The following is a 26,661-nucleotide window of genomic DNA, read 5'->3' as shown; positions in this document are numbered from 1 at the left end:
GTTTGAAACTGCGTTTGTATTAATTATGTATCTTCTACACATATCAATAGGTCTTGTTTTGTATAGCACTTTTGTATTTTCTTTTTTTTTTTTTTTTTTTTTGCAGCATTGAACAATATACATAGTGCCACATTTTTTATAAATTTTAAATGACATGCTAGCGCATATATATTATTAAATTTGTAAAATTTTATTTGGATTACGAAATAGTTTTTATCCATTTCACTTTGAGATGACCAAATTAAATTTAATTAGATCTGTAAAATGCAAAAAGGGTGCCGAAACCATATATTTAATCATGTATGATTATGAGTCTATGACTATGATTTTATTAAATATGAATCATAATATATAGATGAACATAATATTTGCATTCAAATCAAAACAAAAATGAGAAAACGGATATATTTACCAATTCAACGGCCATTCGAACCGTGTTAAACGAACTTTTTTCAATCCCCTCTTCCCCATTTGATTGGTGGTGGTGGCGTCTGCCACCCACTAGAAGTCTTCAAGTCTAGAATATACGAAGATCTATCTCTTTCTCTCTCTCTCTCTCTAACAGTATTTTGCTTGCTTTTGCTAATAAAATACAGTATCTGGCACAAACATTCCCTCAAAGCTCGCCTCGATGGCTTCGACCAACCTCTACCTCTGCTCTCCGATGGCTCCGTCCCGTTTACAGTGAGCTTTCTTCACAATTCCCACCTCAAAATCCCTTTTTAATTTTGGTTTACTCTTTACCCAAGCTTCTCTCTTTGGTGGCTAATAACGAAATTAATACAGGGAAAGAATCAAACAACAGAAGAAAAATAACTTCAATTTTGAACTATAACAAAATAACCATGTAAAAAAATTTGCTTTGGCTAATTTTTATTATCTTTTTCAACTCGTCAGGGCCCAGAATGGTGTATATTATGGTGCAAGACAGTTTACTGCAAATGGGTATCCTTGTGATTTTGTTTTGGCAAATGTGACAAAGAGATTGCCTTTAAGCTTCAATGGTAATGGTAGAGTGATGAGAGCTGCTGTAATATCTGAAGGGCACGGCAATTTTGTGAATAGGCAGGTGGGTCAACCAAATGGGATTGAAACACGGCCTGATGAGATACAGCTAGCAGCAGAGATAACTCCTAGTAATAGGGGTTTCTTTCCCACTGATGACTATAATCTGGACCGTCCTACAGATGGGTTTGCTTCTATTCCTGAGGCGGTTGAGGATATTAGGAAAGGCAAGGTTGGTGGGGGTGAAAATGAAATGGCTCTTTTTGTTGTTGGGGATGATAAAAGATAAGATGGTTACTAATGTGGGTTGATTGTTGCAGATGGTAATTGTTGTAGACGATGAAGACAGAGAAAATGAGGGAGATCTTATAATGGCCGCGTCGAAGGTGACGCCGGAGGCTATGGCATTTATCGTCAAGCATGGAACTGGGATTGTGTGTGTGAGCATGAAAGGGGAGGACTTGGAAAGGTTGCAACTCCCCTTGATGGTGACCCAGAAGGAGAATGAAGAGAAGCTTTGTACAGCATTTACAGTGTCAGTGGTATGTGGTGGATTTTCCTTTCTTTTTTCTTGTCTTTTTTTTGGGTGAAGTTCAAAAGCTACTGTAATTTTTTTTCTTGGAGAAGTATGAATGTTGGTATGAAAATATGAGTTGCTCTCTGCATCATTTGATATAGGGTTGATGTTTTCAGAAGGCAATAATTTTATAAGCAGTTTTCAAACTTGGTAGTAGAGTGCATCAACTACGTGATTAAAATATGTGAGCAGATATAACGGTGGTGTTTGATAACGTTTTTTAGGAGGTGTTTTTCGTGTTTTGGTTGAAAAAGTGTTTTGATGTGATATAAAGCTGGAAGTAGCATTGAGTATTTTTGTGAGGAAAGATGTTTGTTAATGTTTCGACTTTTTTGGATAAAAAGGAAAAATGAAAGATAGAAGGGGTTAGCAAACAAGCTCAACAACTTTCACCTTTTTTTTCTTTTTCTTTGTTGTACGATATATAGTTTGAATATGTGACCACTTCATCTCTATATTTATCGTAGTAGTGGTGCATAATTTAACTGTAAGGTGACCTTTGAAACTATACCAGTTAGAACATGTGGACTTGTGAATTTTGATGTTCATTTTGGTGGCCAGTAAAGGTGACCCAATCTTGTTCCTTGAGCTTCTGGTTCATATAATATATGTGCTGATTCATGCACACTGCCTAAATGTTTATATATATGTTTGCTATCCAACCAAGTTTAGTGTCTGTAAAAGGAATATGGAAGAATGAGAGCAATGCTAGATACCTGAATTGATTCTTATACCTATATTTGACTGGATATTTGTTTTAAGGGAGACTGGAGTCGTAAAAAGAGCTGTCTGTGCTGATCCTAATCTTTGATGGGTATTGATGGTAATGATATAATGTTTTAGTTTAGTTCAAGTAATTTTTTTGCTATTACTATTCAGAATTGGTTTTAATGTGCTGGTTGCTAATTGTTCTTTAAGTAGTTTAAATTGCTTGCTATCTATAACTTCAACTCTCTTTGATTTCAATAGGATGCAAAACGTGGTACAACAACTGGCGTCTCAGCTCGTGATAGGGCAGCCACAATATTGGCTCTTGCATCAAGACATTCTAAACCCGACGATTTCAACCGCCCCGGCCATATTTTCCCCCTCAAGTACAGGGAGGGAGGGGTCTTGAAAAGAGCTGGACACACAGAAGCTTCTGTTGATCTTGCTGTTTTGGCTGGGTTAGAACCTGTTGCAGTTTTATGTGAGATTTTGGATGATGATGGTTCTATGGCTAGATTGCCAAAGCTTCGCCAGTTTGCAGAGGCGGAAAACTTGAAAATGATTTCCACTGCCGATTTAATCAGGTATTTCAGTGAATATTCATGTTTTTCCACAAAAGAGTACTAATTGTAGTTGCCAAAGAAATCCTTACTTCTTCACATGCTTGAGGACACGTGTCAAACTTTTCTATCACTTGATAGAGCTTGACTTCTCAGAAATTTCAAAAAGTCAAAAAAAAAAAAAGAAAAAGAAAAAGAAAAAGAAAAGTGGCTTGTCATAGTTTTTCTCGTTAGGATCTTTCATTAACAAATTGTTTAATTTTTCATGCTATTTAAATTAATCAAAGGAATATCTCCTACAAGCTCTTGGTTGCAATTGGCAGATATAGGAGGAAAAGAGATAAGTTGGTGGAGCGCTCTGCTGCTGCACCAATACCCACAATGTGGGGGCCATTCAAAGCCTATTGTTATAGGTCATTGCTGGATGGGATTGAGCATATTGCCATGGTTAAAGTAAGCAAATCGTTAGAATTTGATATATACATGTTAAAACTGTCATACCTAAGTTATGGAACACAAATATTGAATAACTTGATTATGATAATTGTCAATTGAAGGGTATTACTGCTGTTACCATAGTGGTTTGAGTTATGGATAATACTTTTTCTGTATATCCTTAATGCTAATGTTCACTCCTATGGTTGACTTTCTAAAACGTTGGTGCTTTCTACTGTATTTTTTTTTTTTTTCATTAATTGTTTTGCTCTGTATTCTATTACAAGTTTCACTTCTTAGAGGTGGCCTTTTGATGCACCTTGTACCACGAACCATTAATGCTTCTTTGTAGCATATTTTGCTTGCTTAGGCCACCTTAAGTAGTTTAGTTGGTTGTTTCCCATGAACACTGTGCACCTCTCTGCCAAGTGCTTGAATTTTGTGAAAACTATGTGGAGCCACCATAGCCCAAATTGTGAAGTGTTTGTTTCACAAAGGACTGAAAGTGGCATTTTGTTGATTTTCAGAGATAAAATTGGAGCTTAAAAGGTTATTTTGTTTGGTGGGATGAGGTTTAGTAAGGATTGTGTTTATATTCTTGGGTTTTACAAAGCCTTCAACTAGGCTTGTCTAGGTAAATAATGGATGACAAATACAGAGGTGAGAAGTTATTAGGATGATATTTTGAAGGTCTATTCAGGTTTTCTTAGGCTTTCAGTAGGCTTGTTTATGGAAATTTCAGGTCATAGACCCAATGATGAATTTTTAATGGAATCATAATTTGAAGATTCTCTCTCTCTCTTTCTCTCCCCACCCTCACACACACAATTGTGGTTTTGAACCCTGTAGGAAAGCTTTGGATTTTTTTTATTTTTTATTTTTTGCCTTATGTATACTGCATTTTTCATTCATTGACCACAAATCCTTCTTATTCTTCTTTTTTAGGAATTCTTTTTCATATTTTGAGCCTTAGCCAGACTATATACAAACCAGCACTTGAAAGTTTGACATTTTCTTAAACTGTGACACTCACATTGCAGTTATATTTAGTTTTGGTTCATTAGTCGAGCCGCCTTGTATCCACCTGGAATGTCCTTTTTCTTTTTCTTTTTTTTCCTTTGTTTTCTCTTTAATCATTTTCATCAAATTCATAGTGAACAATCTCTTGTTACTAAGGAATGAGAAGTCATTATTTCAATTATTTGGATTTTGGTTGAGTTGGTAATTGAGTGACTTTTATTGCTTTGTTTTGTACATGCGTGGTGTTTGGCCTAGGTTCAGCTACTCACCTATCATGTCCATCAAAGAACATTTATTTTATGAATTTCATAATGTAGACAAAACTCCTTACCAGATACTCCGTTTATCCCATTATGGTTGTCACTCTTTCCTTTTTGCGATGCCCAATAAAAGAAGTCCACTTTCTAACATCAATGATGACAATTATATCACTACTCCCCTTATCAAATCAAAGAGAATTGTCTCAAAAAGTAATGGATTTTCATTTGAATGTGAAAGCAATACTGGTATTTCTTTTAAAGGCATGATCTATGAAGATGGAGCAAAAAAGGAAGAAAAAGAAAAAAAAGAAAAAAAGAAAAAGAAAGGACTGAGTGAAAACTGAAGACTTTCATTTTGTCAGTTGGAATGTATTAGAGAAGCAGATGCAATAATTAGCGAAATAGAAAGAGATCTATACTTTTGCAGATTTTTTTGGTAGATGAAAATGTTTGGTAAATAGTGGGTGGCAAAGCATGTTTCTTTTCAGCCTCTTTGTTGATCTTCGATAACAGCACATGAAATAGCTTTCTGGAAATTGCAGTGTTTTGATAATTGGATCTTCTTTAGCTGTTCTTCATCAACATTGTGATCCACATATATTGCGACATACTTACCAAGCTAAGATGTAAATGATGAATTATGAGCTTTACATATACGGTTGTAGAAATTATAAGGTGCTTTTTGGAGTCATGGTTGAATGGTTTCATTAGCTGATACTTTGAGGCCTATAACAAAATATGAGCGGAAGGAATGGGATCAGGTGATTGAGTTTTTGCTAGTAGTTGTTGATACTGTTCATGAGTAATTAACAGTTGAGGAATTTCATGCAGTTCGGATGCTTGATTAGCAGAATAAGAATTGGATTTCCCTTTATTAAACTTTTAACCAGGTGGATATTGATGCAACTTGTAGCACTTCTCAATGGTATGCCGAATGATACTGCAATGGCTGCATGTGGGATGGTCCTTGCAAGAAGCAGTTTTTTTGACAGATCGGTTTTGAGGAATTGATGTAGACTTGCTCATCAGTGTAGCAGTATCGTGACTTAGTGATCCAATTGAATAAGAAATTTCTCTTTGACGTTCTTCTTGAAGAATTTTAGAAAACACCTTGCTTATTGTTGGTAAAGGTTTAAGAAGTATTTGTCGTCTAATGTGAGAAAAAGTCTCATGCAATCCCATAAGGAATTGAAAAACATACTCTTGATGATTATAATCAAGAAGAGTTTTTAATGCTCCACAAGAACATGTAGGAAGAGGACGGTAGTTGTTTAACTATCCCACAATCCTTTAAGGGTAAAGTAGGTACTCAGTTTCTTGATATAGAGACGAAATGGCTTTCTGCAATTGAAAAATTAGTGGATCATTTTGTTGACAAAAACGCTCCTTAAGATCAATCCACATCTCCTCTGCAGTGTTAATGTATATAACACTTGCTTCAATTTCTTTCGCAACCGAATTCAAAATCAATGATAAAACCATGTTGTTGTATCGAATCCACGCATGATTTAGTGGATTTGAAGAATCTGATGGCTTTGTTAAGGTGCTATCAATAAAACCAATCTTGTTTTTGGTTGTCAACGCCATCTTCATGTAACGATTCCAGGTTTGGCAATTCTCACCAATGAGAGGTTGAGAAACCAGCAACAAATTGGTACTATCACCATGATGAAGATAGAATTGATTGGAAGGATCTTCAATGGAAGCTATAAAAGATGAAAACGCCATGAGCTTGTTTAAGTATGCTCTGATACCGTATTCAAGTTATGAAGTAGCGGAATATTGAGAAAGGAAAACCAGAGAAATAGAAGAGAGAAAATGATTGAACTATATTCGTTATATTCTGATACAGAGTACTCTCCATATATGTTACAAGAATGGAAGACAAAAATGAACAAAGTTTACAACTAATTCTAAGCAGCTCATTTACGCCAGCTCATATTATGTTATAGCACCTTTAACTAATCTTCAACTTGCTGACAGTTTAACTTCAAATTGGTTTTATTGATGACACTTTAACAAAGCTATCAGTTGGGATATTGTTGAGGTCAAGTATTAGATGGTATATCAAGTCCTATGTCACCATGGAATTGTGAGCAATTCCTCGAGCGTATTGCAGAAATGTTCATGCATATATACATATAAGATACATAGTTTTTAAGTGGAGGCTTCAAGGTTGTGGTGTGGTAGGTTTGTAAGTCGTCATTGGGCTTGAATGCAGTTCTCTCACCTATTCAGAATTGATGAAGACCAATTGCATATAAGGTAGTATTTGAATTGGACAGCCCTTGTCGAGCATGATTTTCTCCTAGGATTTTGTCATCCGCCAAATTGCACATTAAGCAGGTTTATTCATTTTGGGAGACGAGTAGATTGGCCATCACCTGTTGGCCAGAGAGGGTGAAAACTTCTTGTAGATTAGTTGGATTTGCTGGATATCTTGATATAATTTGGGATTCAAGACTGGTTACAAAAACTTCTTTAAAAACTATGATCACAACACTCATGTCTTTTTGTTCAATCTTTCCGTTCCGTACTTTGAATCTTCTTTGGTTTCAGAATCAGTATTTTGTCTTCATTTCAGAATTGTGGGCAAAAACTGTTTCTGGTTTCTGCTCTAGCTAGCCTGTGTCCCTTCTAAATTTGTTCTCAAGTTCTACTTGATGATGGGGTTTTGATATGAACAGGGTGATATCGGGCATGGAGAAGATATTCTTGTGAGGGTACATTCTGAGTGTCTCACTGGCGACATATTTGGATCAGCCAGATGTGATTGCGGAAACCAGTTGGCACTTGCAATGAAGCAAATTGAGGCAGCAGGTAGGGGTGTGTTGGTCTATCTCCGTGGACATGAAGGTCGGGGAATTGGTCTTGGCCACAAGCTTCGTGCTTACAGCCTTCAGAACGATGGGCGCGACACAGTTGAAGCAAACGAGGAGTTGGGTTTGCCTGTTGATTCCCGGGAATATGGCATTGGTGCACAGGTATTGTCTCTTCAAAAGTAGATTAGATTTCATCCATGACCCTCTTGTGCCCCATTGTGCTGCTTATCTGAATGGATCTCATTCACAAACTGTCTCATTGGAGAATTGTGGCCACTCTGTAGTTTACTTTACTGAACAACTGCCATCATTTCATTATTGTGTTGGTGATTGGATATTGGGATATTAGAATATTGGATTAGATCATATTTTAATAAAAAGGTTAAATGTCTTTATGTATGTTTACATCTTTTGTCTTTTCATTATTATAAAATCAGAGTTCCTTTCCTTTCTGATAAGGATTTCCACACAGTTAAGCGATTTCTCTTCAAGCTCATTAGGGTATTCATGAGTCATCCAATACATTATCTAATGTATGTTTATGTTAGGCTCACCATATCTAGAATTCTCTCCTGCCCCTCTCTCTTTTTTTTTTTTTTTTAGCGGCATTAATGCATCTTTGAGTAGCTGAATATTCAATCCAATTTATTGCAGATTCTTCAAGATGTAGGCGTCCGGACAATGAGGTTAATGACGAACAATCCTGCCAAGTACGTTGGTCTTAAAGGTTATGGTTTGGCAGTTGTAGACAAGGTGCCATTGTTGACACCAATAACCATGGAGAACCAAAGATAGTTGGAGACTAAACGTGAGAAAATGGGGCATATCTATGGTTCCGAAGATGATGATCATGTAAATGGCAATTCCAGCATTCACAGACCATCAGGTGGTTTATCTGAGACATAACCTGGTAGCCTCAGTTTCAAGTTCCAATTTTTATTTCTTGCTTAATTTTTCATTTTTTCATTTTTGGTTATGTAACTAGAAACATGTATCCCTTTTAATTTTTATTGTGAAAGTGTAAATAGATCTAAAATAAGAGAAATTCTTGCTGCATTGAGTAGGCTTTCCCTTTATTGAAGACTTGAAGATCTTGCTTAAGACAAAAGCAGGATTACACCTTGTTTTAACGTCATTTGGTTGACTTGATGACTTCAATGCTGCGATTTGTTTCTTGCAACTTACTTGCAAGCTAAGTTTCTTGTCATGGAAGTTGGACCATGATGGACTTGGACCCACCTTCTCAACAATCTCAAAGGCCAAAACAACCCTCTTTTATATATATATATATATATATAAAAGAAGAAAAAAAAGAATGCTACACATATTCTTACTTTCACATTCTTTGACGTGACTTTTAAAATTACCATTAAATCCAAAATTCGATAATGACTAATGGTGATTTTCAAACGTCAGAAAATATGAGAAAATATGAGAGAATGAGAATATGTGTAGTATTTCTCTATGTATATAATATGAGTAGATAATGTGAGAGGAGGGTTAGCCTCTTTGGTCTTGTATTTGTTCCAATAGGTGTTCGGGAATAGGTGCAAGCATTAACAGATGGAGTCTTACATGTTCTCTCATAATAATTGTGAGATGCATGAACAAGTGTAAGTTCATCTGCCGTCTCATATTAGTTGTCTGTATTGTATAGAATACGAGCAACTACTTAGAGCATCTATATCGGATTTTTTTAAATTCTGAAGAATAACTTTTCGCCGGTATATTTTATTATTATTTTTATTATTTTTTATTTAAGAACTACTTTTAAAAAAACAACTTATATCTCATTCTTTATTTTGGAGAACGATTATTTTTTAGGCATTCATCAAAGAGAGAAATAGAGTTTGGATTTACGAGGATCATTGTAACATTATTTTTAAATATTAAAAAATGAAGAAAAATCGAATGTAGGGTAATTTTTAAAATTTGATTCTTCATGATGGAATTTGTCTTTAGCACCGGTAATAAATAAAGTGAAACTCGTGTGGCCCGGAATATAATGATTGTATGGAATCCATTGGTCAGTAGAATAATACGATGCACAGATGACAGAAGGTCCATTAATTTGTCTTTGTTTTTTTTTCCTAGGATGTGGTCCCTGGTCCTCCAACCGACATCTTTTTTTTTTCTTTTTTTCTTTTTTCACCTGAAACAATAAAATATAAAGGAAAATGACACTTGCATAACTGTTGTGCAAGGTCTTAAAGACATGATGTGAGTTTTATGTGGTGGGTTCCACCATATGTGTCCCACGTGAGACCCATCTTATGTCTCTAGAGTGGTGCACAACTAATCACTCCTCAAATATAAAACCGCAAAGCAGTTTATATGTTAATAATTAAGTTTTTTTTTTAATAAATATTAATGATTAAGTTGGTCTTTCAAATCTGTATTATTCTCTGAGACGTGGTTGAGAGATTATTTTTTTAAATTTTTTTTATTTCTAACGTACGAGATCATGTATCTTAGGTAGGGGTGTGCAAAACCCGCAGCACCCGCCCCACCCCGCAACACCCGCCCCACCCCGCCCCGCAGAAGACCGGATTTTCGAGATTTTTTGCGGGTTAGGATCCTAATTTGAGAAATTTATGCGGGGCGGGGCGGGTTGCGGGTTTATACTTTTAAAAAACGCGGGTCCCCGCCCCGCCCCGCCCCGCCCCGCACAAAGGAGGAGAAAAAAATAATAATAATAAAAAAGGGGAAAGAAAGAAAACTAGAAGGCTAGAAGAGGGAATCTCTCTCTTTCTCTTCATCTTCTTCATTTTTTCCTTTTGTTTTAAATTGTTTTGGTTCACTATTATATTTTTGCATGTTTACTAACCAATGGACTGTTATATTTTTGCATGTTTAGTTGTTTACTAACTAGTGGACTCATTTCATTGTGTGAGAAATACAATTTTTATGGTTCAATTTCATGGGATGTTAAAGTGTATATATTTTTATTGTATTGTTATTTGAAATAATCTTTTCATTACTTTTGGAAAAGACAAGAAAATTGATGACATAGAATAGTGAAATATTATAGCTTTTTATTCTTGTCATTTATTCATTATGCTTTGTTGATGGGAGAAAATAGAAATCATGTTTCTTAGAATTTTATCTTATAATTAATAGGACTTTTAGTTTAAAAGGCTAATCCATGAAAAATGTTCTTGAATGGAAATATGAATTTAATTTTTTATTTAAAAAACCAGTATTTTTTTTGAATTTTTTATTTTTTACAAAATAAAATCAAAATTACGTAAATGCCACTCAAAATACCCGCCCCGCCCCGCAATCCCCGCCCCGCGCGAACCCTCCCCGCAGTGAACCGCCCCGCACGGTTACTCTTTAATAAGTGTGGTTTGCGGGTTGGAAATTTCCAACCCGCAAAGGTGCGGGGCGGGGCCAAAAAATGCGGAAACCCGCCCCACCCCGCCCCATGCCCACCCCTAATCTTAGGGGATCAAAGTGGATCTCTAATTAATAAGGAATCCTACAATGTATAGGAGTCAAATACAATATGATTCCTAGGTCAAATACAATTTTAATTGATGACTCGAGCACAAATGTTATATGGGATTTGATTCTTGTACAACATCAATATAACAACTGTACAACAACCCCTCACATGAGGGTAAGCCCCAGTATGTGGGACCCACCCTTATGTGAGAGATTGTTGTACAGTTGTTGTATTGGTGTTGTAAATATAACATTTTCCATGTTATATATGGGAACTCCAACCAAGTATGAGGATTCTTCTTTTGTATAATAAATATATGCTTTACATTTCATACGATTTATCTTCTTTGAAATATATCACAGATTTGTTCTCAATGGGTAGTTCAATCGGCTGGAAACCACGTTTCATGAAGCGGAGATCACTAGTTCGAATCTCTCATCCTCCTTCTTGTGTAGACATGTCAAAAAAATAAAAAAATGAAAAAATGAAAAAGAAAATATATCACTGATTTAAGCATTGAAGTTATCCTTTGCCGACTCACACGACAAGCTAGCTCTTATGCTTACATCCTCTCATTTTGCATGTCATCACATCTCGGTACTCACCAATCGGAAAACTGTATCAACAGAATCCAAATGATTTCTTTCCCATTCTTGTCTTGTATCATAATAAATATATATTCTCTCTATTAGGTATTATCTTATCTTTGTGTTCCAAAACATATTTATGCTCTTTTCATATTTTATATAGAATAATGATTCAATGCCACCTAAATATACAACTTTTCACTACCTTGCTTATGTGGTAAGGTGGTCCCCCACTACTTTTTGAGTTTTTTTTTTTTTTAAAAATAAATTAAGGTGAGGGACCACCTTGCTACATAGACAAGATGGTGAAAAGTTGTATATTTAAGTGGTAGTGAATCATTACTCTTTTATATATATATATATATATATATAACATGATTAAAGAAAAGAAAGTACCGGAAAGTAATTAAAAACTCTCCTCCATGCCTATAGAAGGCTTTTTCTTTTGTTCAAAAGATGGAACTTTATATAGAACTGGATTACAAGTTGTCTTCTTGTAAAGCTAGTCTCACCAATGAATGGAAGGCATGAATGAATTTTTTTTTTCTTTTTATTCTTTTAAGAAACTGAAAAGTGAGAAGAAAAAAAAATTTGTTGAAAAGCAGTGTGGATGAGTAGGGGACTGATTGGACTGAAAGTTCCACCCCCCCCCCCCCCCCCCACCCAACTTCCAACTATGCCACCATTCCAAGAATAAGACTCATATAATTATGGATATAAATTTCCTATAATTTATTTTATTTAGTTTTTTAAAAGTGTTATGTATTATTTGAATACGTGAAAAGCATATGATTTTTTTTTTATTATTATTAATACTAATAAAAGAGCATGTGAGAACACCAAGAAAGTAATGTTATTTAATAAGCTGCTAAAGATTGTCATACAACTGGATGACGTGATAATGAAATCAATTATTATTATTATTATTTTTTTAGTGTCAAATAGTTGATTTTTATTGCCATATCATCAAGATTCAAGTTGTATGACAATCGTATAACAATCTACTAAATAACATTATTATTAAAAAAAAAGAAGAGTAATTCTACATGTCATATAAATATCTATTAAGTTTCTATCAAATAATGATGTGGCTTTTAAAATCACCATTAGACATGCGATTGATCACATGATAATTTTTAAAAGCCACCTTATTATTTGATGGACATTTATATAAAATATAGAATTACTCTTAAAAAAAAGCACGTAAAAATCACGTATTAAGAAATACATGACACTTTAAAAGGAAAATTTGTTTAACAACTTGTATAAAAATATTTATGCCCTATACTTATGAATAATGATTCAATGCCACCCAAATATACAACTTTTCACCACCTTACCTATGTGGCAAGGTGGTCCCTCACTACTTTTTGAGTTTTTTTATTTTTTAAAAATAAATTAAGGTGGGGGACCACCTTGCCACATAGACAAGGTGGTAAAAAGTTGTATATTTAGGTGGTAGTGAATCATTACTCTATACTTATTATGCATAATAAAGATACGTGTACAATGACAATGATTATTAATTGCGATATTGTTTTTGCTGAGCAAATTATTTTTTCCTTATTTATTTATTAATGAGAAATCTCAAGTTTTTTTTTTTTTTGAAAAATATATATGTATCATTAATTGTGGTAATTGTGTTTTGACGCCGTTAGGTTAACCTGACGACTTCGATGCTATTTGTTTCTTGCAAGCGAAGTTTGTTGTCATGGAAAGTTGGACCCCCCTTCTCAAGAATCTAAAGGGCCAAGGCTTCAACAACAATTTTTATTTTATTTTTTAATGAGGCTGCAAAAATTTTTATTTTGTAATAAAACAACGTGATACTCGTGTGGCACGGAATATCATTTTGTAATTTTTTTTTTTTGTTTAAAATAAGTGTTTTAATATGACAGAAATTAATGTGAAAACTGTTTTTGCATTATTATTTTTTTTTTTATGAGGGTTTTTTTTTTATTTTGGACAACAGTTGTAACTTTTATTAAAAAAATTTATCAAATCAACTAGGGATAGAAAAATCCCTACCTACAATACCACAGATACAATTTGGAGTTTTTTCAACCCAAATCTTATCTATGGCATACAAAAATAGCCTCTCGAGATATGGTATGAGCAGCCAAATTTGCAGTCCTCTTAACATGTGCAACGCTTCATGATCTCAATTGGTGCAGTCCCATTTTGATTTCATCAACTATATGTCTAATATTGCTCCAATTGTTTCACTCCACCCTAATCGCCGTTACAATCTGTAGGGCATCTCCCTCCAAAATAATATAATTAAAGCCCATCTCTCTACTAAACTCTACGGCGTGTAAAGCCTATTTATGAGTGTTTTGTGTTTGGATTGTTTGTCAATATTTTTGTTTTGATGAGAAAATAAAATAAAAAAATTAACAACCACAAGTAGAATGGAAATAAAATAAAATGTTTGGATTGTTTGTCAATATTTTTGTCTTGATTTTTTATTTATTTTTTTAACTTCTCACGGCATAATAAAATATACAACCGCGGTTGTATATTTTCAAGATTGAGATCGCATGCAATACTTTATAATCTGTTTATTCATTTTTAATTTGGATTGTTTATTTTAAATGAACGATCCAATTAAATTATATTGCTTGTTACGAACTTAAAATTCTCTAGTTTTATCAATCGTTAATCCCTCCCTTCATCATCCTCTTTCTTTCTTTTTCTTTTTTTTTTTTTCTTTTTTTTTTTCTTTTTTTTTTTTTCTCTAAAAAAGAAGTTCATAAATGAAATTATTGCTTGAATGTTCATTTGTTTTACAGTGGTAAATGATATACCTCAATTAGTTGCCCAAGCCCACACTTTTGAGCAAATGAACGTTCAAATGTAGCCTTAAGTTTCTCCAAACCCCTCAGCTCCACAATCCCCATAGCTTCTCTGAACCAATCCATTGAAGATGGCTCGGTGGATGATCAGTTTTTGCCCAACAATTCCATAGCAGATCTCATGAGGTTGAAGAGCTTTTTTTTTTTAAAAAAAAAAAAAAAAAAAAAATTCCCTACAATTTCAAAGAAATTTCTTTAAATTTGTAAATTCTCAAATTACAGAATTTAGGCTATTTGTTTACCTCGAAACGATTTAAAAATTTCACATATTAAAGGTGTAATATGTTACAGTTGAGAATTGAGTATAATTTTATCATGTTCTTGCTTTGTATGTTGTAAAAAAGCTTTTGAATGGAAATTGTCTTTTGATTTTCTGAAGAACAAACATTTTTGCAAGAGTGAAGAAGAACTCTTTTGTGAGGAAAATTATTTATTTCTTGATAACATGCCACAATTTTAATAGGTGTAATTTTTTCAAAAGCGTCTCGATGTAAAAAAAAGTCATAAATTCTGTAATTTGAGAATCTATAATTTATTTGTAATTGTTGAGGATCCTAACCCATTTTTTCTGTGGCCTTAGTAACATGCCACTTTTTTCATAAATAATTTTTTTTAGGGTTAAATACACTTTTGGTCCTGAGTTTTAGAAACTTTATTTTTTAGTACCTTAGTTTCAATTCGCATCATAGATGGTACCTCAATTTTGAAAAAAGACCGAATTAGTACTTCAATTAAGTTTTTCGTTCAAAATTTAACGGCCCGTTTGAGGGTTGACACGTGTTGTAGTATAAAAAAAAATTTAAAAATTTGGAAGAAAAAAAGAAAAGAAGAGGAGCCACCCTCTTGTCCAGCATGGTGGTTTGGCCACCCCATGGGAAAAAAAAATAAAACAAAAATTCAAGGGTTTTGGCCCTTGGGGGTGGGGGTGGTTCGGCCACCCCTAAGGGCTAAAATGCTTCAATTTTAATTTTTTTTTTTGTCATGGGAGTAGCTCAGCCACCCTCCTCTTCTTCTTCTTTTTTTTTTTTTTGGTTTATTATTATTTTTTTAAAGATTTTTATTTTTTTAATTTTTTATATTGTGACATGTGTCAACCCTCAGGTGGCGGACCGTTAGTTTTTTGACAGAAAACTTAACTGAAGTATTAATTTGGTCTTTTTTCAAAATTGAGGTATCATCTGTGATGTGAATTAAAACTCAAGGATTAAAAAATAAAGTTTTCAAAACTCGTAAACCAGAAGTATATTTAACCATATTTTTTAAGCCGTTCAATGAAAAAAACAACTTTAATTTAGATAATTTGAAAATCTCCAATTATTCATCCAAGGAAGTGGAAAGGCTTTTGTGGATCCTCATCATCCATTCAAAAAGAAGTGGAATAACTATTTATCCAAGGAGGCACATCAAATTATCAATGACTCATCTTTCATAAAAAGCACAATGGCCTTTTAGTTCCCGGAGGGCTATTCAATGAGCATACCAAACCCCTCTCCTTTTAGGATCAGGATCCTCTGTAATTGTGAGGTATTAGAGAGGAGTTGATCTCTTATATATAAGAGCAATTTTGTAATTTCATATCACATGAAATTATAAAAATACCTTTATATATAAGAAACCGACTCCACTCCAGTTGAAAATCAACCGGAGAGGATGCTCCCATTACTACTAATGCTAGAAGTTAATTCTTTCTATCTTTTTTTCTTCTTTTTTTTTAAATTTTTTTTTAAAAAATGATGTAATTTTTAAAATTAATATTTAATTTGTGATAAATTATTATTAAATTTTAATCAAATTACGATTTTAAAAAATATATAATTATGATATTTAGCATTACTCAAATGATTCATTCCATCAAATCTTAATGTCAGTATTAATTATTATAATTAACTCCTAATAAGTAATAACTCAACCAAAATATAAAAAATAATAATTTTAAAATATAATTAATGAAAACATAATTTCCAAATACGCAATTAAGCCTCGAATGAAATAAAAATTCGATCTCTAAAATCCTTTGTTTGGAAAACGCCTTCTCTGAATCTCTACTTTAGATTTAAAAACCTAATTTCATCCAAACGCAATCTTAAACGAAAAATTCACCAAACCCTAAAGGCGACCCTCTAGAGTCTGGTGTCCGTCCTTCCGTCCGTCCACCTTCGAATCCAATTAACTCCACATATTTTCCGTACAGAAGCGATTGACGAAAGCAAAACAAAAGCCGAAATTCCTCCCTTGTCCCCACTCGGCACTCCCCACCCCCACAAACAATTGCATTGATATGAACGCAAGCCTCGTTTGTCACCATCCAACTTCTCTCTCACACGTCCGTTTCTCAGACTCTCACTCGCTCTGTTTTCGCACACTACTTTCTATGCCATGAAGAAAAGCTACCCTCCCAATCCCGCCTTCCGGCGACCCCCACTGCCTCACTTATCGCGTGATCCCCACGCGCATCACAATTGCCGGCCCGGGCAGTCCGCGTACCACAACCGCAGTTCCAATTTTCCAGCGAACCATGGACTCCACCGGCATCCCGGCCCCGCCGGGCGTCCCCGAGGCCAGAAATTCGTCGTGCAGCTCCGCTGCAACCGTAGGGGACACGGAAGCACCAACGTAGACTCCGTGATCGTCCAATGCATGCCTTCGCCGGAGGATAGCAAAGTCCTCGACTCGGGTCCCATCGCCGGAGCCGTGTATTTCTCTGGGTGGACCGACGCTATGGAAGCGGCGGTCAATCTCTGGGGCTTGCGCTTCGACGGCGCTCACGCTTTCGAGCCGAGGGCCGTAGTCCCGTCCGGTGACCGCGAGCTCGAGGACCGGCTCCGAGCCCTGTTTGCGGACCGCGTGCGTCGCCTGATCGACGGCGAGGAAGTGCAGATGTGGCAAAAGAAGCTCCAGCATGTCTCGACTGATATTAGCAAGGTCTCGGGCGTGCTCGGTCGGCGGCCGAACCGGCTCGTCGCGTGGAGCCATCTCTGCGACAGGAAGGAAGGGCTGATTGCCGAGAGGGACTCGATTGCGAAGCGCTTGGGCGAGTTCATGTCGGCCATGAACTGTGTACTGGCTCACTTGGAAGGAAAGAATGGTGAGGAGGAGAGTAGTGAAGAGGGCGTGCAAGTTTTTAGGTTCGGTGAGGGTTTCGATTGGAATCGGATTTACAGCTTGGTTTCGAGGGAGCGTCGACGGCTCGAGGATGGGTTGCCTATTTATGCTTACAGGAAGGAGATTCTTCGGCAAATTCATTGCCAGCAGGTTTGCTTGTAAATTTGTTTGTGATTTCCTTGTGGGTTTTGAATTTAAGTTAAGGAAATTTTGTCGTTGTTTTTTAAGTTTTATGAATTTGTTTTTTGTATTTTTGGGAATCACTTTTTTGTTTTCATTTTTTATTTTTAATGAGTTTGGAGGGATATTGGTAGGAAAGATTATTAGATGATAACACACGAGTAATCTTAGAAGGCCTAGGAGGACACTTGTCCGCCTCCCAAATCTCATGTGACTTTTAAAATCACAATTGGATCAAAATCCAATAACGATCATCTCAAATTTAATGGTGATTTTAAAAGCCATCCTACATTTAGGAGGACAAGAGTTCTCCTTCTAGCATTACTTTTAAAAGAAAGGGAGAGGAAAGAGTAGTGAAGGAAGAAGCAAATTTACCTTTAGAGTGTCTGCCTTGCTCGTAGCAGTGATTGTTGTTCATAACAGACTAATCTTTAGTTATATATTACTTTAAGAAGTCGAGGCAGCTTTGAGAGGAGTCAGGGAACTTAGATGTGTGCTGCTAAATACAATTCTAGTTAATGACAATTTTTGAATGTTATTGCTCTAATACACAATATTTTTTATACCATTCAATGGGAAGTAGTAGGATTGTGGATATGTGTTGCTGGAAATGATTCCATCTATAAGGTGCATGCCATGGGAATAACAGGGAGAGAACATATCGTTAACCAGGATCTTTTTAAAACAAAAAAACATTGATGCATTTGTACGGTTGTACTTCTATGTTTTCAGGCATTAAAGTTTCATTAAAAATAGATGATGAAGCATGCAATGGAAGGCTGAATCATTTGGATGAATGCTTCTTTAATATGGAATCATTTGATGTTGATGCTTTTTTTTTTCTTTCTTCTTTTTTTTTTTTTGGGGGGGGGGGGGGGGTGGGTTAAAAAAGGTCTGTTCATGATTTAAGCTAAAATACAGTCTTAACTGTCTGTAGATATGTGAATTAAGTTTCCCTTGATATCTTCTTTTGGCCTTTATTCTGACTGCCATTTGCACAGATAATGGTATTGATTGGAGAGACTGGTTCTGGAAAGAGTACGCAGTTGGTTCAATTTCTTGCTGATTCAGGAGTTGCTGCTAATGAGTCCATTGTATGTACTCAGCCCCGCAAGATAGCTGCCGTCTCATTGGCAGATAGGGTCAAAGAAGAAAGTATCGGTTGTTATCAAAACAAATCAATCAGCTGCTGTCGGACATCTTCATCCCTTTCACAACTTGATTCTGAGGTACTATTTATGACTGACCACTGTTTACTGCAGCTCTACATGAATGATGACAATCTATCTGGGATATCGTGCATCATAGTTGATGAGGCCCATGAGAGGAGCTTGAACACTGATCTCCTTCTGGCATTGATCAAGAGTTTATTGGGTCGGAGGCTTGATTTACGGCTTATTATAATGTCTGCCACTGCTGATGCAAACCAGCTCTCAGAGTATTTTTTTGATTGTGGAATTTTTCATGTGGTGGGAAGAAGCTTTCCAGTTGCTGTCAGATACGTCCCTTGCATGACGGGAGGAACTTCTGGTTCTGGTTTTTTTGCTTCATATGTTCCTGAGGTGGTGAGGATGGCAACCGAGGTTCATGAAACAGAGAAAGAGGGGACAATTCTTGCCTTTTTGACTTCTCAGATGGAAGTAGAATGGGCTTGTGAAAATTTCAATGCGCACTCTGCAGTTGCATTAGCTTTACATGGAAAACTTTCTTGTGAAGAGCAATTTTGTGTTTTCCAGAGCTTCCCTGGAAAAAGAAAAGTAATATTCGCAACAAATATTGCGGAGACATCACTGACAATTCCCGGGGTCAAGTACGTAATTGATTCTGGTATGGTTAAAGAAGGCAAATTTGAACCTGGTAGTGGCATGAACGTCCTCAAGGTTTGCAAGATCAGCAAGAGTTCCGCTAAGCAACGAACTGGGCGTGCTGGGAGGACAGAACCAGGAAAGTGTTATAGACTCTACTCAGTATCTGATTATGAATCTATGCCTCCTAACCAGGAACCTGAGATTCGTAGAGTTCATCTTGGCATTGCGGTTCTTAGAATCCTTGCTTTAGGCATCAAGAATGTACAGGACTTTGATTTTGTTGATGCACCAAGTGCTAAAGCTATTGAAATGGCCATCAGAAATCTAGTTCAGTTAGGAGCTGTTACATGGAATAAGGATGTTCTTCAATTAACTGGTGAAGGTAGGTATTTGGTTAAATTGGGCATTGAGCCTCGGCTTGGTAAGCTGATTCTAGGCTGCAAAGAGCATCTTTTGTTTCGAGAGGGAATTGTTCTTGCTGCTGTAATGGCAAATGCCAGTAGCATATTTTGTAGAGTTGGTAATGATGAAAATAAACAAAAATCTGATTGCCTTAAGGTGCAATTTTGTCATCCCGGTGGCGACCTCTTTACTCTTCTCTCTGTTTACAAGGAATGGGAGACTGTGCCTCCAGATAGGCAAGGCAAGTGGTGTTGGGAAAACAGTATCAATGCCAAATCCATGCGGAGATGTCAAGACACAGTCAGGGAATTAGAATTTTGCCTCACACATGAACTTAATGCTATCATTCCAAGTTACTGGCATTGGGATCCTCTTAAGTCTACCGTGTATGATAAATATATGAAACAGGTTATACTCTCTTCCCTTCAAGAAAATGTAGCCATGTACTCTGGATATGATAAACTTGGTTATGAAGTGGCACTAACTGGACATCATGTCCAGCTGCATCCTTCAAGTTCATTGCTGATGTTCAGTCAGAAGCCTGGGTGGGTAGTTTTTGGCGAACTCTTGTCAATTTCTAACGAATATCTGGTCTGTGTATCTGCTGTTGATATAGAATCTTTGTCTACCCTCCATCCTCCCCCTCTGTTTGATGTATCTAAGATGAACAGCTGGAAGTTGGAGGTGAGGGTGTTGACTGGTTTGGGTGGTACTCTCCTTAAAAGATTTTGTGGGAAGTTCTGCAGTAATCTGCTTTGTCTTGAATCACGCTTACGGACTGACTGCATGGATGAACGTATTGGCATTGAAGTCAATATTAACCTGAATGAGATTCGGTTATTTTCCACTTCACAGTGCATGGGAAAGGTTTTTAATTTAGTAAATGGTGTGTTGGAGTATGAACGGAAGTTATTGCTTAATGAATGCATGGAGAAGTGCTTACATGGGCCTGGTGTTTCGCCTTCTATAGCACTGTTTGGAGCTGGTGCTGAGATCAAGCATTTGGAGCTTGAAAAGAGATATTTGACTGTTGATGTGTATCATTCAAATGTGGATGCCATTTCTGATAAGGAGCTTATAATGTTTCTTGAGAAGTTTGCTTCTGGTAGTATCTGTGCTATCCATAAGTTTACAGGCATTGGACAGGACAGTGCTGAGAAAGGGAAGTGGGGCAGGATAACATTTCTTACTCCTGATGCCGCTAAAAAGGCTGCTGAACTAAATGAAGTTGAATTCAATGGCTCATTAGTAAAGGTAGTTCCTTCACAGACATCATTTGGAGGGGACTCATTTCCTGCTGTTAAAGCTAAAGTTTGCTGGCCACGTAGGCCCAGTAATGGGTTTGCAATTGTAAAATGTGAGGCACATGATGTTGGGTTCTTGCTTAGTGATTTCTATAATCTGGTGATAGGAGGAAAGTATGTTCGCTGTAAAGCTAGCAACAAGTCTACTGATGGTGTTGTGATAAGCGGAATTGATAAAGAAATTTCCGAAGCTGAAATTTTTGAAATATTGAGGTCTGCTACAAATAGGAGAATCCTGGATCTTTTCCTGGTGAGAGGAGAAGCTGTAGAAAATCCACCATGCAGTTCTTGTGAAGAAGCACTCCTAAAAGAAATCTCTCCCTTTATGCCTAAAAGGAACCCCCACACTAATTGTTGCCGAGTCCAGGTCCTTCCACCAGAACAAAAGGATACTTTCATTAGAGCTTTTATCACTTTTGATGGAAGATTGCACTTGGAGGCGGCAAAAGCTTTAGAGCAACTGGAAGGGAAAGTATTGCCTGGTTGTCTTTCATGGCAGAAGATAAAGTGCCAGCAGTTATTTCATAGCTCCTTGTCATGTCCTGCACCTGTCTTTTCTGTGATCAAGAAACAACTGGATCCTTTACTTGAAAGCTTCAGGCATTTAACGGGTACTGCTAGGGGCACATTATCCTTTTATATACAGATGTTTATCCATTACTTTTTCTTGTTTATTTTCTGTTTTTTCCTCCTCCTTTTTTGGGGTTGCTGCAAGTCTTTGGATTATCTGCCAATTGTGTTTCTTTCTCATTTAACTCTCTTCTCGGTTCTATTTGGTTCTTTGAATTTTCTCTGATCAAATTTTTGATTACTTCTCTTTCTACATATAGCCTCATGTAGTCTTATTATAGAAACTGTTGTGATGTAGGTTCCTTTTACTAGCTAGTTCATATTGTTATTATTGAGATGGAAGACAATCATTTATGCAGCAAGATGCACTCTGTCAGAATCCTTTCTGTACTGTTCTTTTAGATGAGAAAAAAAGAAGAATCCTTTGTTTGTCAAAATTCGTAACTGTGTTCCTCCTGAACTTCTCAATAAAGTAGCACTCTGTGGCTTATATTGAGCATCGTGTGTAAATAATTTTGTGATTTACTTATTCAATTGATCCGTTCTATATAATAGTACTTTATTGGGTTTTTTTTTTTTTTTTTTTTGTCTGAGCAATTGGGGTTTGTCTTTCTCTTTCGATATACTGAATATGTTTATGGAATTTGTATTTACTTGTTGAAATTGGATTACGGATTTGATGGTGAAAAAGAGACTGCTAAGATAAAAAGTGCAAAACTAAATGATTGGTTTGGATTAGGGATGTCAATTTTTGACACGACACACAAATCCGACATGAACACGACACGAAGTTATAGGGTTTGGGTTTAGGTTAATTGGGTTCGGGTTTATGACCCGTTTATAGTTGTGTCAAACGGTTCAACCTGTTTTTTTTTTTTAACCACAAAAACCTCCTAAGTCCTAACCCTAACATCATTTTTCACACCTCCTAAGTCCTAACCCTCCAGGCACCATCCAAGACTCAGACTTCAAGTCCAACTCGTCTCCTTAGAACCTCATGACACTCCTTTCGAATTGAAGAACCAGCTTCATCTGAGTATAAAGCATCTATAGTTGGAAGAAGATCTGGAAGCACCTCAAACGTGTCAAGAATGCGAGACAACTCCTCTGGTTCTGTCAAACCAAGAGGGCTCCTCTCCTTGCACTTCCGTTGATAATTTAAAATTTTTAAAAAGTAGGTTTTTTTTTTCTTTCTTTCCTCACAGCTTTCATGTGAGTCTCCACGAGAATCTTCATTTATATTATATAGTTCTTTTTTGTTTGGATGAATTATATTATATAGTTCTCCTTTATGATATATCTTAGTTGACTTTTAGAAGTGTTCATTTTCAATTCTTGAAAGATGCACAATTTGCACCTGAGATGTAAAATCTTTGCTTAGGTGAGATTTGTTGGACATACTTTTTGACTTGCTAGACGTTTTGCAGGATTCATCACAGTGTTATTAATCCAAGGGCTAAACGGGTCTGTCAGGTCGTGTCAAGCCAACACAACCCGTTAGCTAAACGGGTTTGTCGGGTCGGGTTACCCGTCAAATTAACGTTTCGTGTTCGGGTTTAGGGTGCCAACCTGTTTAACTAATCGTGTCAGGTTGGGGTTGGCCTTAACGGGTTGGCGGGTCAATCCGAACCTGACACACCATCCCATTTTGCCTACCCTAATTTTGCATGATTATGAATTTGTGTTATATACTTGAATGCACCATTTGTTTTTCAAGTGCATACACATTTTTGTTCCTGTATAATATTTTGAGTTCCCAGTTTATGCATCCTGATAATTTACTATGATGAAATGGAACCTTTTAGCTTTGAAATGAGATGACTTTGGTGCTATCTAGTCAGTAATTTGATTTCTAATGCTATCTACATTAGAATAAGATGGGCCAAAAGTATTTAACTGTAGTTTGAAATTGTCATTAGATTTCTATACAACTCCAGTACTTGTATTTTTTGCTTAACTATATGTTACCAAATTTATTCCTGCATTCTTGTTGGTGAATATGCAGTGAAAATAGGTGACCAAGAGATAAATAACACTTCCTGGAACTTTTAGTTTTTATTTGGTTGGTTATCCATGAGGAAACAGATGTTCAGGAGAAGTTCCTGTAAAATTTATGGGTATGGTGGAAAAGTGCATCTGGAGCATGGGGTAATCATGGAAAACTAATCAAAGTTATGTTTCATGGTTTATAATGTTATGCAATTAAAGCTTTAAGAAGCAGGATTTCAAAAAATGAACTTGGTTAAATGAGAATGTTGAATTGGATGACTGGGTAATACTGGGAATAAAAAAACTTAGACACAAATGCATTCATGGGAAGTCTGGTGGCACCAATGATAGAGAAGATGAGGGAAATCATCTAAGATGGTTTAGTTTGTGCAATATAGTCACAAGAATGTGTTGATATGGATAGTAATATGGTTCAAGTTGATGGTGACAAAAGGAGAAGAGGAAGCCAAACAGGGGATGTGGTGAGAAATGAAATGATTGCCTAGGATTTTCTGGACGAAATGTTGCTAGATAGTGCTGAATGGTGAAAAAGGATTCATATAGAAAGCTTTAAGCAGTTGAAGCTTTCTTGAGTTGTTTCCTGTTCCCATCTCTTGCTAGTCATGCTGATTTCCTTTTGGCATAATCTGTAATATGTGAGAAGTTAAGCAGAGACGTTGCATCTGAGTAGGGACTGGCAGACAGCTCTGGTATTTACATGTTACATTATGCTTAAATGGGACAAAGGTTTGTTGCGAATCTCAAGTTGTTAACAGTGGATCATCGCCATGATCCATTGACCGTTACATTTGTGTGAACGTAGACATGATTGCTTGGGGTGTGTTTGGCAACACATTTCTCTAAAAAAAGTTCTCTTTTTTTCCTATTACCAAACAACTTTCTTCACTTTCTGGTTATGTATATCTGCTAAGCTGGAGGTGATGTTGACCAATGATCTCTCTATGTTAGCATTGCGCTAATTTCCTAGACTTTATGAATAAAATTTTCCAGTATTTTTATTTTCGTAATGCTGAGGACCAAAATTGGAAGGATTCATAATTTTCTTAAGATAGATCTAATACATAAATTTTCTGCGAACGGTTTCTGAATTTGGTCAGGGTACCACTGGAATTTCTAGAGATAGAAAAACATAAATGTACGTCTTCATATTTGTCTCAATGTTGAGGAGCAAATCAGGAAGGACTAGTATTTTTCTTTTAGTGAGAATCTATAAAGTAAGTTTGCTTCATGGAGCTTCTAAATTTGGTTGGTGAGAGCTTTTGAATGACTGTGAAATGAATAGAGGGGCTGTTGTCTTAATTTTTTCCCTTGTGTGAATATGTATCACAGTACTAAATTTTGATAATTAGGATGTTCCAAAATTTTCAGGATTTGATGAGTATGCTAGCAGCATAATCATATAAAGTCAGCACAATCTTGTTCTGCGATTTCTGTGCTAACAGTTGTGAGTGGTCTTTTTCACAGGTGCAGAGTGCACTCTAGACAGGACAGCTAACGGTTCCTATCGAGTGAAGATGTCTGCAAATGCTACAAAAACTGTTGCAGAGATGAGAAGGCCTGTGGAAGAGCTTATGAGAGGGAAGACTATGGATCATGCTGGCCTCACCCCAATCATTATACAGTATCTATTTTCCAGAGATGGCATCAATCTTAAGAAGTCGGTGCAACAAGAGACGGGAACCTTCATTATCTTCGACAGACATAGCCTTAATGTACGGGTATTTGGTTCTCTAGAGAAGGTTGAGTTGGCACAGAAGAAATTGGTCGAGCGCCTTTTGACCCTTCACGAAAGCAAGCAACTTGAAATCCATCTCCGAGGTGGTGTTCTGCCTCCTAACCTAATGAAGGAAGTGGTGCATAAGTTTGGGCCAGACCTCCGTGGGCTGAAAGCAAAGGTACCTGGGGCTGACTTTACTCTCGTTACTCGTCGGCATGTGATCTCTGTTCATGGTAATGAAGAGTTAAAGCAAAAAGCAGAAGGGATTATTTATGAGATTGCACATATGATGTCTGGTTCGGCTGAAAGGTTTGACAATGAAACTGCTTGCCCCATTTGCTTGTGTGAGGTTGAGGATGGTTACCGGCTTGAGCGCTGTGGGCATTTGTGCTGTCAGTTGTGTCTGGTGGAGCAGTTTGAGTTTGCAATCAAGAACCAGGATGGTTTTCCTATACGCTGTGCCCGTGAGAGCTGCCAGGCTCCTATTTTGGTTACGGATTTGAGGTCTCTCTTGTCGAGTGAGAAGTTGGAGGAACTCTTCAGGGCTTCTGTGGGAGCATTTGTTGCATTGAGTGGGGGGGTTTACAGGTTTTGCCCATCTCCTGACTGTTCTTCGGTTTATCGAGTAGCAGGTCCTGGGACTGCTGGTGAGCCATTTTTCTGTGGGGCATGTTATGCAGAGACTTGTACTAGGTGCCATTTAGAGTGCCATCCTTACATGTCATGCGAGAGGTACAAGGAGTTCAAGGAAGATCCGGATTCGTCTCTAAAGGAGTGGTGCAAGGGCAAAGAAAATGTGAAGAACTGCCCTGTATGTGGGTATACGATTGAGAAAGTTGATGGGTGCAACCACGTTGAGTGTAGGTGTGGGAGGCACATATGCTGGGCATGTTTGGAGTTCTTTCAAAGCAGTAATGACTGCTATGACCACTTGAGGATTGTACACCCGCCCATCATGTGAAGTTCTGCTGTGTTAATATATAATATTACCTTATACCTAATCTATAGCCTTAAGTTATCCTTGTATATATATCCCGCAAGTAAATACGTCAAATATACTAATGTGTAGCCCATAAAGTTTGCCGCGGATGCTTGCTTCTGTGCATGTGTTCGGGGGATGCCTTTTATCCCCCATCAGTAGTATTTTTCATTCAAGTATGACCCGCATGGGATCCTGCAGATGCTTCTTCTGTAAATGTCTTTAGATGATTGTCTTCGTTTTCATCTGTTTTCAGGATTCTTATGGGAGTGTGTGCTTCTTCTTCTTCTTCTTCTTCTTCTTCTTCTTCTT

At 36.6% G+C, this 26,661-nt stretch overlaps 2 protein-coding genes across 2 annotated transcripts; both read left to right on the top strand.

Annotated features, from left to right (window-relative positions):
* The first annotated feature begins 457 nt into the window (after positions 1–457).
* Positions 458–8,517, top strand: LOC133858065 (bifunctional riboflavin biosynthesis protein RIBA 1, chloroplastic-like). Its single transcript, XM_062293490.1, has 7 exons — positions 458–684; positions 898–1,237; positions 1,326–1,547; positions 2,552–2,874; positions 3,174–3,303; positions 7,253–7,549; positions 8,042–8,517. Exons 1-7 carry the CDS (start codon positions 632–634, stop codon positions 8,180–8,182), a joined length of 1,506 nt encoding a protein of 501 aa, XP_062149474.1. The 5' UTR covers positions 458–631; the 3' UTR covers positions 8,183–8,517.
* A 7,917-nt stretch (positions 8,518–16,434) lies between these two features.
* LOC133857247 (ATP-dependent RNA helicase DEAH11, chloroplastic-like) lies at positions 16,435–26,634 on the top strand. Its single transcript, XM_062292442.1, has 3 exons — positions 16,435–17,529; positions 18,561–21,684; positions 25,118–26,634. Exons 1-3 carry the CDS (start codon positions 16,654–16,656, stop codon positions 26,329–26,331), a joined length of 5,214 nt encoding a protein of 1,737 aa, XP_062148426.1. The 5' UTR covers positions 16,435–16,653; the 3' UTR covers positions 26,332–26,634.
* Positions 26,635–26,661: the final 27 nt, after the last annotated feature.

This window comes from Alnus glutinosa, chromosome 14, assembly GCF_958979055.1.
Source record: "Alnus glutinosa chromosome 14, dhAlnGlut1.1, whole genome shotgun sequence".
In the NCBI taxonomy this organism is placed as follows: Eukaryota; Viridiplantae; Streptophyta; class Magnoliopsida; order Fagales; family Betulaceae; genus Alnus; species Alnus glutinosa.
Note: the sequence above shows the minus strand (reverse complement) of the source record. Positions and strands in the feature narration are given on the sequence as shown.

What these genes read in the sequence shown, in the direction of transcription:
- LOC133857247 (XM_062292442.1), top strand. Translation starts at nt 16,654, where the DNA reads ATGAAGAAAAGCTACCCTCCCAATCCCGCCTTCCGGCGACCCCCACTG. An exon ending in GGCAAATTCATTGCCAGCAG is followed by an intron (nt 17,530 to 18,560) that starts GTTTGCTTGTAA and finishes CCATTTGCACAG; the next exon opens with ATAATGGTATTGATTGGAGA. An exon ending in AAGCTTCAGGCATTTAACGG is followed by an intron (nt 21,685 to 25,117) that starts GTACTGCTAGGG and finishes TCTTTTTCACAG; the next exon opens with GTGCAGAGTGCACTCTAGAC.
- LOC133858065 (XM_062293490.1), top strand. Translation starts at nt 632, where the DNA reads ATGGCTTCGACCAACCTCTACCTCTGCTCTCCGATGGCTCCGTCCCGT. An exon ending in ATGGCTCCGTCCCGTTTACA is followed by an intron (nt 685 to 897) that starts GTGAGCTTTCTT and finishes TCAACTCGTCAG; the next exon opens with GGCCCAGAATGGTGTATATT. An exon ending in CAGCATTTACAGTGTCAGTG is followed by an intron (nt 1,548 to 2,551) that starts GTATGTGGTGGA and finishes TGATTTCAATAG; the next exon opens with GATGCAAAACGTGGTACAAC.